Source organism: Bison bison, unplaced genomic scaffold (genome assembly GCF_000754665.1).
Source record: "Bison bison bison isolate TAMUID 2011002044 unplaced genomic scaffold, Bison_UMD1.0 scf7180017864456, whole genome shotgun sequence".
Taxonomy (NCBI): Eukaryota; Metazoa; Chordata; class Mammalia; order Artiodactyla; family Bovidae; genus Bison; species Bison bison.
Window position 1 is genome coordinate 4,498,157 of NW_011495018.1, and position 9,980 is coordinate 4,508,136.

A 9,980-nucleotide genomic window follows, 5' to 3' on the forward strand; every position below is an offset into this window, starting at 1 on the left:
CGTAACAAGAGAGGTAAAAGAATAGATTTGTAGTGCTCAGTCATTAAGTCCTGTCTGACTCTTTACGACCCCATGGACTGTAGGCCACCAGGCTCCTCTGTCCAGGGGATTTCCCAGGCAAGAACACTGGAGTGGGTTGCCATCTCCTTCTCCAGGGGAATCTTTCCAACCCAGACATGGTAAGAATGGTCAAAAGAGGGACTTCCCTGGTGGCCCAGTGGCTAAGACCTCTCGCTCTCCATGCAAGGGGCCTGGGTTCTATCCACGGTCTAGCAACTAGACCCCACATCCTGCAACTAAGAGTTCACACGCCACAACTAAAGATCCTGTGTGCTGCAACTAAGAACCAAATAAATAAATGAATATTTTTAAAAAATGATGACAAAAAGAGAAAAAGAATGGTCAAAAGAAACGCTGATTTCCAGGTCTGATGAGACGGTTGCTTGTTTATGTGTGGAAGTAGACGGTAAGTGTGAGCCATTTTTAAAGAAAGGACGATTTAAAGTGGCAACAGCTAGACAGCTGACTCCAAGTCTGAGGGTGATGACAGGAGGCTGTGGACCAGCCCCCAGAGCAGGCGAACGATCGTAGTCCTACAGCAGATCTCAGGGCCTGCCAGGGAGGAGCCCCTGGACACCGGGTGATGACACCCTGGCCCACAGGCCTGTGTCCTGAAGGCGCACTCATGCTGCAGGTGAGTCAGAGAGCAGACCAAGAGCAAGGAGACTCGGGTGATTAATATCGTGGCATTCACAATGCCTTTACACATGGAACCAGAGCTGGTGTGTGTTTGCCCTTCCACTAACAGCTGCGGTGGCTTCCAGGTGGCTCAGCAGTAAAGAACCCACCTGCCAATGCAGAAGACACGGGTTTGATCCCTGGGTGGAGAAGGTTCCCTGGAGAAGCCAATGGCTACCCACTCTGGTATTCTTGCCTGGGAAATCCCATGGACAGAGAGGACACTGGAGGGCTACAGTCCATGGGGTTGCAAAAGGGTTGGACATGACTTAGCAACTAAACAAAAACAATACAATGCAGAAACTGAGATCATCAAATGTCTCCCCTGAATTGACCTGTAACAAAAATGGATTTGCTCTCATTTTCAAGTTCAGAGTTTTCAGTGTCGGGAGACCCGGAGGACATTCTTGTCTTGCTTTTCCAGTAAAATACAGGTATGAAAGGTGAGGGAATCAGTTAACTCCGCTGTTAGGAAAACAACACCCCAACCAATCAACGTGCCCACTCGGCTTCCTGGGTCTCCTTTTATTCTAACCTGTGGTTAAAACCTGTGGGAAGGGTCAGGCTTACGCTTCCTCAGTTGCTACCAACCATTCCAGCTGCCTGGCCCCTTCTCCAGGGCTGGCCCCCCATTGTGGAATCTCGAGGGACAGAGAGCTGATTCGCAAGTCCCTTGGAAGTACAATCCATTCCTTCAGCCCTGAAGACGAAGCCCCACTGCTTATTTGGTTTTCTTACACAAAAGCAATAATCAAATAAATACGGTGTTGTGGTGATCTCAGTTGCTCAGTCGTGTCCGACTCTTTGTGACCCCACGGACTGTAGCCCGCCAGGCTCCTCTGTCCATGGGATTTCCCAGGCAAGAATACTGTGGTGGGTTGCCCTTTCCTTCTCCAGGAGACCTTCCCAACCCAGGGACTGAACCTGAGCCTTTGTGTCTCCTGCACTGGCAGGCAGGTTCTTTACCACTGAGCCACCTGGGAAGCCCCGTCAAATAAATACAGTGTTAATAAATCCCCTGTCTTTTTCACTCCTCTCACAAGAAGAGAGAATAAACTTGCAAGAAACTTGGTGAGAAAGTTTCCATTAAAAAAAAAAAAGAAGGATATAGGATTTATATTGTTTTAGAAGGGGAAAGAAAACCCACACCTTGCTGTTATGCAAAGGATCTTGGCCACAGAGCCAGCTCGTGTCTCCGACGTCTCCAGGAGCTCGGCTGCTGTGCAACTTACTTTATGGAGACTGACCGATTGATTGCCTGAGTCAGGGAGGCTGCTTCCCTCTTCAGCCCGCAAGGCTTCCATTTCACTGGGCTGTGAGCAGCGTGGCCGGGGGATGGAAGAACCTGGACGCAGATCTCCCGGCACCGTGGGGTCATTTCAGAGGCACACGCTGACCTCTGCATGTGGCCAGGCCAGCCAACAACAGAGCTGCCCGAGTGACCACAGCCTTGAGAAGCAGGAGAGAAGGTGGGGGACCTCAGAAGAGTGTTTCTAGAGCTGCCAGCGGGTTAAAGTGGCTTTTTCAGGGTTTTAGCTGATATTTGCATCAGTAGGCAGGCCCAGAGGCCTGAGCAGTGAGCACACATCAGACCAGATGAATGACAACTTCCATGGGGGGACCAGCCTCAGGACTGATGCGTAGGAGGGCCCTAGTTGGCTGATCATGCTGGTGACAGCCAGCACCCCGAATCTACGCGGGTGGGGATAGGTCCCAGGGCTAGAGGCGGGGCTAGGAACGGGCAGCCTCGAGGAGCTGGGTTGTGCTCCAGCTGGAGCCAAATCTCGTGCTCGGCTACAGTTTCTTTGTGTGGTGCGCACCCATCCTCACCCACACACAGCCAGTGGGAGAGCGAGGCTGCCTGGAATCAGGCTGGGACCAGGGCTTCTTCAGGGCAAGGGCAGTGTCCAGGAGCACGACGTGTCCCCCGCGTGTGGCGTCAGCCAGCTTCTTCAAATGACAAATGTCTTCATACAAAAAGCTACTTTTCAAAACCAAACTTTCATAAGAACTGCACCTCAAGGGCCATGACCTCCAAGGTCACGAGAGTGGCCCCTGGACCCACCGGCTGGAATTCTCCCCGCTCTGCACGGTCCCCCTGGGAATGTACGTTCCCATGGTGATGACACAGGAACCCCAGGCCACATACATCCGCGTTCTAACCACTGCCACAGCTTTCCTGGAAATCAAGCCTTGGCTTGTCCAAAGTAAACACGCCAACATCAGGAAGGAAAGGAGGAGGAACTCCTGTCTTGTGGAGGGAAAGAGAGGATGGATCCACGTTCCTGAGCCCTGACTTACCCTCTGATGAGGAGGAGGGGGTGGGGGCGTTGGTGAGCCCGTCAAGTCCAGGTTCTCGTTCAAGGTCCCGTAGTCTGTGCTGGTGCCTTTGAGAGGCAGAGGGGGCGGAACCTCAGCCACATCCAGCCCGGCCACGGTCATGCCGTTCAGCTCCAAACCTGGAAGAGGGCGAGAATGAGAACCACACCCCCAGCCCCACTGGGAGTGATGAGCATCCCTACACGGCTGCTTCGTGCCCTCTCGGGAGTGGCAGGGCAGTGGGAACCCTTTATCCCCCAGAAATGCCCGTCAATGGGCAGCGAAGAGATCGGGAGGGGGCAGAGAAGGCTGGGGCTGCGTCCCCTGCAAAGGAATGTTCCAGAAGGAGAATCACAGGATGCTGAAACCCGAGCTTAAAGGGTAGATCAGACCACTGGAAAAACAGCCACATCCACCTGGGACCCCTCTGGTCCCTCCTCGACTGCCACGCATGGGGGCATCTATACAGCTCGCGGGTCACAAGGACCATATCTGCCTGGAGCATTCCGAATCCGCCAGGTCGCTGCCCCAGCCTCCTACAGGGAGCTGCACTCAGCTGAGTCCAACGACACAGCTCACACCAGCCCACCTACCTGTCAAAACCCTCACAACAGGAAAAGCCGCGACCCTGCGAAAGGCAGGCATAAGCGGCAGCGGCCGCTGCGACTGCGGCTTTAAACAATTCAAAGGGAAGCAGCGCTGGTTTTTTAAGTAAACTGAAAAGCAGTCGTTTTCAAGGGGGAGTGGTCATTGGGACAATATATTTTCTCAGCCTTTGTTGAGACTCTGAGAAATCATCTGCCTTTTACGTTAAAGACAGAAACGGGCATTTTTGTTGTTGGGTGTCCTACCCGATGATGCAGCAGATGGAGAGTCATTAGGAGTCATTAGCGTGTCCCCTAGGACGAGGGGTGTCAATTGATAAGGAGGCCTTGAGGTTGAATCGAGGCGTGAGAAGGTGGCCTCTGATGGAATGGTCGCTCTCCTGACTGGCTGGCTGGTTGCTTTTACTCTGGCCTTTATTTAAAATTTGCCACTTTAATCATTTTTAAGGGTAGAAGTCGCACTGTCTTGTGTGTCCAGGTCTCCGGGGTGAATGTCTAGGGGTGGGCTTACTGGGGGTAATGGTGACTCTGTGTTTAATTTCAAGGGACCAGCAGAGCGTCCTCCACTGCAGCGGCAACGTGCCTATTTATTAACTACTTATTAACAAAATCAATAAAATATTTGTGAAGATCTCGGGTTACAGCGTAAGGATGTATGAAGTGAAGCCAGGACACCCCCCTGGAGACTGTCTCCCTTCTGACGCCCAGCAAGGCCTGGCTCCCTGAGGCTCATCCCCGGGGTAGCCCTGACTCCCGACCAGAGACAGTCTTGGGAATGGCTGCTGCTCCCCTTGCAGCAAGAAGAAAGCAGGAGCTGAGGACGACTGTTGGCGGCCGGCACAAACCACTGCCCTGGGCCGGGCTCCCCGTCCCGTCTCCAGCCACGGGGAGGACAGTGGGTCCTCCTGGCTCTCTCGTCTGCTGCGTCCTCAGTTCCTACCACCTCCTTCCTGCCAGGACGTCACCTCTCTGGCTGGCCTGACTTCAGGGGTGAAAACTAGGGTAGCAGTGGCATCCCTCCACGATTCGCATCCACTCGGAAGCTCAGAGGGCTTCCCAGGTGGGTCGGCAGTAAAGAACCCGCCTGCAATGCAGGAGACACGGGGGACGGCAGGTTCGATTTCCAGGTCAGGAAGACCCCCTGGAGAAGGAAACAGCTACCCACAGCAGTGTTCTTGCCCAGAAAATCCCACGGACAGAGGAGCCCGGTGGGCTGCCATTCATGGGGTCGCAGAGAGTTGGACACGACTGAGCGACTGAGCACACACTCAGAACCTTAGACTTTCTTTGAAAAGAGGGTCTTTGCAGAAGAATCTGGAGATGAGATCATCCTGGATTTATGGGGAACCCTGAACCCCATCTGCAGTTTCCCATAAGAAGAGGAGAAAACACAGAGCCTGGGAAGAGAGGGGTGAGGGGACTGGAAGAATGAGTATACAAGCCAAGGAACTCCGAGGGCTGTGGGAGTCCACCAGAACACCAGTCCCCAACCTTTTTGTGGAAGACAACTCTTTTCCATGGACGCAGGGGTGGGGCCGGGGATGGTCTGGGGATGATTCAAGGGCATTGCATCTACTGTGTACTTTATTTCTATCATTACTACATCGGCTCCACCTCAGGTCATCAGGCGTTAGACCCTGGGGGCTGGGGACCCTGTACTAGATGGAAGCAGGACTGGAGACACCTTGATTTCAGACTCCTGGCCTCCAGACTACGAGAGAATAACTTTTTGATATTTGGGGCCACCAAGTCTGTAGGAATTATGCTGAGCAGCCCTAGAAATCGGGCAGAACTGGAAGGTAAGTTCTACCCTTAGCCCCTCAGCACGGCCTGGAAGGGCTCCTTCCTTCCCATTCCTCCTGCACACAAAAAGGTCCCTTCCCCACCGTGTGGGCTGCATCATCTCATGACACGAAATGGGGGATGCCCCACGTGCTCTCAAGTCACCCCCAGCACACAGGAGGTCCGGAGCGCTGGCCGGGTCCTGCACTGTCCACCCAGGGAGCACAGGAACACGGGACTCAGCTGTGGCCTGACCCGCTCCAGTCCCGGGGGACCCTCCCCAAAGTCAGGGGCTCACCAACACTCTCTCCGGCTGCTGGACTGAAAAGAAGCCGGTCTAAAGTGACAGCCTTCAACAGAGGGGGGAGGTCACAGCACAACATCAGGAATTCACACGGGACGACGTCTCACTTACTGGACTGCAGGCTGAAGCTGAGCTTGGCCCTTGGCATGACCGGGGGTGGCGTGGACTGGGAGGACGGGGAGGACGGGGACACCGAGAAGCGCCGCTCGCCCCCCATGGCGTTGATCACCTGGCTCTTCGGTCTCTGGGGCCGCAGAGGGCTGATCTACGTGGGAGGGACAGAGAGAGTGTGGTTAGGGTCTGTCCTAGGTGGCTCAGTGGGACAGAGCCACCTGCCAATGCAGGAGATGCGGGTTTGATCGCTGGGTCTGGAAGATCCCCGGGTGAAAGGCATGGCAACCCTCTCCAATATTCTTGGCCGGAGAATTTCATGGACAGAGGAGCCTGGTGGGCTACAGTCCATGGGGTCAGGAAGAGTCGGGTATGACTGAGCCGCTGAGCCCTGAGCAGACACTGGGCTGACTTAATGTCACTTCAACAATTCCTCTGTGGAAATCCTGACCTGCAGCGCCGGTGCAGATGACCACATCTGGAAACATGGTCTTGCCGACGGTCAACGTCGGGTGTCGCTGTTACAGCAGATCCTGATCTAGTGTGACTGGTGTCCTTATAAAGTGGGGAGATTCGGACCCAGACACAAGCACACGGGACGGTGCCATGTGAAGATGAAGGCAGAGATGCAGGGAGAGGGGAATGCTGGGCGAGGGGCTGGAACAGACTCCCCACCACAGCCTCAGAGGAAGACAGCCCTGCTGGCACCTTGGCCTTGGACGTCCAGCCTCCAGACTGTGAGACCATCAGCCTCTGCTGAAGCCACCCAGCCTGTGGGATGCCGTTCTTGCGGTCCCGGCAAACTAACCCAGGCCTCACCCCAGTCTCCTTACACAGTCGGGGGGGATGACACATCCGTGTCTCCTGAACAGGAATGTGACGAGGGCACTTGGTGTTGGGGAGAGCCCCACCGGGTTGGGAGTGGACTCAATGACCTGTGCAGTGACCAGAACGCCCCAGGGGACTAATTTCTTGGCCTTTCTTGGAAGGTGTGTTAAAGTCTAGAAACTTGCTGAAGGATTCCTTCATTCACCTTCTCTTTCTTCTCTCAGGCTATGCTACGACTGAATAGGAATTCTTTCTACTTCTCATTGCATTTGTCTTCCCCATCTCTGACTTTCAGATGCACCTGACTTAAAGCAGCTAAGCCTTTTCCCATGTCTGTAACATTGGGAATTTTTATTTCTCTACGTCTTACAACTTGGTCTCAGATCGTCAAGTCTGAGGGAACATGAGCAGTCCAAAATACTCTCAGGTAGGAGTAACGAGGACAGTTATTAACCCAGCTGAGAAAGAAGAATCAAGATTTAGGCCCCAGGATGGGCAGGGCTTCGGGCTTGGCTCCCGGGGTAGGGGGTGCGGATGGGCCTGCTGGTGAGGGCCAGCTGCAGAGTGGGTGGGTGGCAGCGTGTTCCACTGGGTGGTCTGCAAAGGCAGGGGGAGGCTGGAAGGCTTAAATCCTTTTGTAAGCAGTGTGGTTGAGGGGACACTGGCCAACAGGCTGGCTTCTGGAACTGTCCTATGCCAACAAAGCAGATCCCGGAGTCCAGGTGTCACCGCCCATCTGCAGAAACAGCCCACCTGCTGTGGAAGGCCTGGGACAGCCTGGCTGGGCTTAGGGCTCCCCTTGGGTGCATGTATGTGGGGACTGAAGATGGATCCAGGGTGCTCTTCCCACCCTTCCCTTCCCATCAGGGGACATCCTGACAGTTCAAGGGGCAGGGGATGGTTTACTGGTGAGATGCAAATGGCACGTGGAGGGCCCCTCCCCCCTCCAGGTCCTGAGAGGCTCAACTAGAGGTCATGACATTGCTGATGATGCGAATTCAGGTAGGAAGCTGAACTCAGCCCCAAACAGGAAGTAGAGAAAAACCTCTGCAGAAGTGTGGAGAGGGGGCAGGTGGGTGCCCAGAGTGCAGCAACCCCAGGGGCCCAGGGCACCACCCTGGGGATGGGGCTGCTGCTGCCACTCAGTCATCTTCGCTCCCTGAGACCCCTGCCCCCTGCCAACCCACTCTGTCCTGCAGCACCCGGCTGGTCACGGGCACATGAAGGCTTGAACGGGAAACTCCAGGTGCCCAGCTGGACCCAGAGACCTTGTCAGCACCTGTCACCCAGAGGACAGACTGGGACCTTGCTAGACCAAGAACAGCCAGCCTGCCTCCGGCAAGAAGCCAGAATGCCTGGCCCCTAGCACTGCAGCTGTGGCTATTCTGAGACTCCTCAGAGGCTGACAGCAGGGGTCAAGGTTCTGTGCCCTGACCTCGGTGGGTTCTGCTGCGTTTTTGGAGAGCACTCGGGCCCGCTGGAGTTCGGGGGGTGGGAGTGGTGCTTTGGGCTGAACTCAGCCTGTCTCTGCAGGAGAGCGGGACCACAGCGGGGAGGGACAGAACTTATACTGTGACGATGGCCGAAGCTGGCACATCCTTTGTCTTCTTGTCACAGAACTTGATTTGGATCAACTCTGCCACTTGGCTCAAATTCTCTGAGGCCTTCCGCTTCACCATCTTAAAGTAGAGCTCAAAGAAAAATGTCTGACACACTTGCTCAAGGTCTGCACTTAGCAAATGTTCAAAAAATGTTGCTGTTAGTTTGCCCATCTAGGGTAGGGTGTCTGGACACTCGGGAGAAGGAAGGGGGTGCTGGTCAGCCCCAGCAGTGTCGCTGGCCACTCGGCTTTCCAGAAGAGTAGACGGAGCCCACAGTGGTGGGGGGGGGGAAGGGGCGTCATGAGAAACCTCTGGATAGCACCACGTGAGGTCACATCTGAGTGCCAGCCAGCGGCCAGTCCCTTCCTGAGCCCTGCACCCTGGGCCGCCTGCTTCTCCCATGAAACACTGCAGCCCAGACACAGTCAGAGCTCTGTCCAAAGGCCTCACAAGAGCATTCGCCTTCAGGAAGACCGTGTGTGGTCTGGGGTCTCCTTTCTCCTCTAGACACCCAAGCAGCACGTGACTGCTGGTCTCCATGACAAAGGGTCTGGATGAAACATGCCTTCCGGTGTTGAAGATACAAGCAAGCAGTGAAGTGTGTCTTATTAAACGGTGGCCCCACCTGAGCCCTTTGATAAGCAACCGTTCAGTAACTGCCAGGGTGGGTCAGGGGTCGGGGGCTTCTGCCCAGGGCAGGCACATTCTTGGGCACTGTAGATGCAAACGGCCTTCCACTGCAAGGAGGTGGTAGCTCCAGGCCCAACTTAACCTCTGAAGCTGATGGCCTGAGAGAGCCTCCTCTTTGCTTTGTCTCCAGTCTACAAATAGCACGTTCTGAATAAAGTTCAGCCCAGAAGCTGCCCTCAGTTTGCGACACACTGCTGGGAGCGTCAGCTGGCATCCCTCCCACCCCCGCCCCAGCCCAGGAAGGGAGGAGAGCGTGCACTTGGCTTTCCCTGTTGCCACACACCCTGGTCTCTGGAATGAACGAGAGTCCCTGGGATCCGTTTTTAATGTCAACTGACCAGCATGAGTTAAGTCCCCCCAAATCCTTGTGAAAGATGGCCAAGGGATTTAAGCATGGAACAAATGAGGCGAGGAGGATAACACAGAACCGCGTATGGCTGGCAGAACCTGTGGGAAGGGGCTCTGGGACTCTAGCTGAGCGGATTATAACACTCCCGCCGAACACCGGCTTACAATTTCTGGTCAGGAGAGGGTGGGGGAACGGCATTCGCTGGCCTGGAATTACTGTTTCCTGACAACACAAGCACCCTGCTCATCTCCTGAGACATCTGGGTGTCTAATGAGTGAGCCCCACTTTGCTGCGGAGCCCGGAACCCTGTGGGTCCCGCTGATGGCTGCCCCCCTCCCCCGCACCCGGCCCTGGAGGATGGGGGGATGGAGGGGAAGACCAGCATCCTCCAGAGAGACGCGGGCCTGCTCTGAGCCTCTGATGTCCTGGAGCATCTGTTACACAAGGGCAGGGATGCAAGAGACCCTGGATTCTCAGATGACTGTTCACAGCCCATTCAGTGAAATCTGATGGACAGCCCCCTCGGCAAAGTGTGGAGCAAAGACAGGCCCCCTGCGGCAGCTACCGAGGAGCGAGGGAGAGCTCCCTGTGAAATTACCGTTTCTGAAAGGATCACAGCCTCAGATTGCTGCAGGGGAATGTCGGTGGGTTTA

The 9,980-nt window shown here is 55.1% G+C and overlaps 1 protein-coding gene across 1 annotated transcript in view; it reads right to left on the reverse strand.

Annotated features, from left to right (window-relative positions):
- The window catches only part of DOCK1 (dedicator of cytokinesis 1), a 570,389-nt gene that overhangs the window by 3,625 nt on the left and 556,784 nt on the right, over nucleotides 1-9,980 (reverse strand). The window contains exons 50-52 of the mRNA XM_010859569.1: nucleotides 9,926-9,980; nucleotides 5,860-6,013; nucleotides 3,040-3,197 (exon numbers count right to left, since the gene is read on the reverse strand). Coding sequence (XP_010857871.1) covers nucleotides 3,040-3,197; nucleotides 5,860-6,013; nucleotides 9,926-9,980 — 367 coding nt within the window. The remainder of the gene's footprint in view (nucleotides 1-3,039; nucleotides 3,198-5,859; nucleotides 6,014-9,925) is intronic.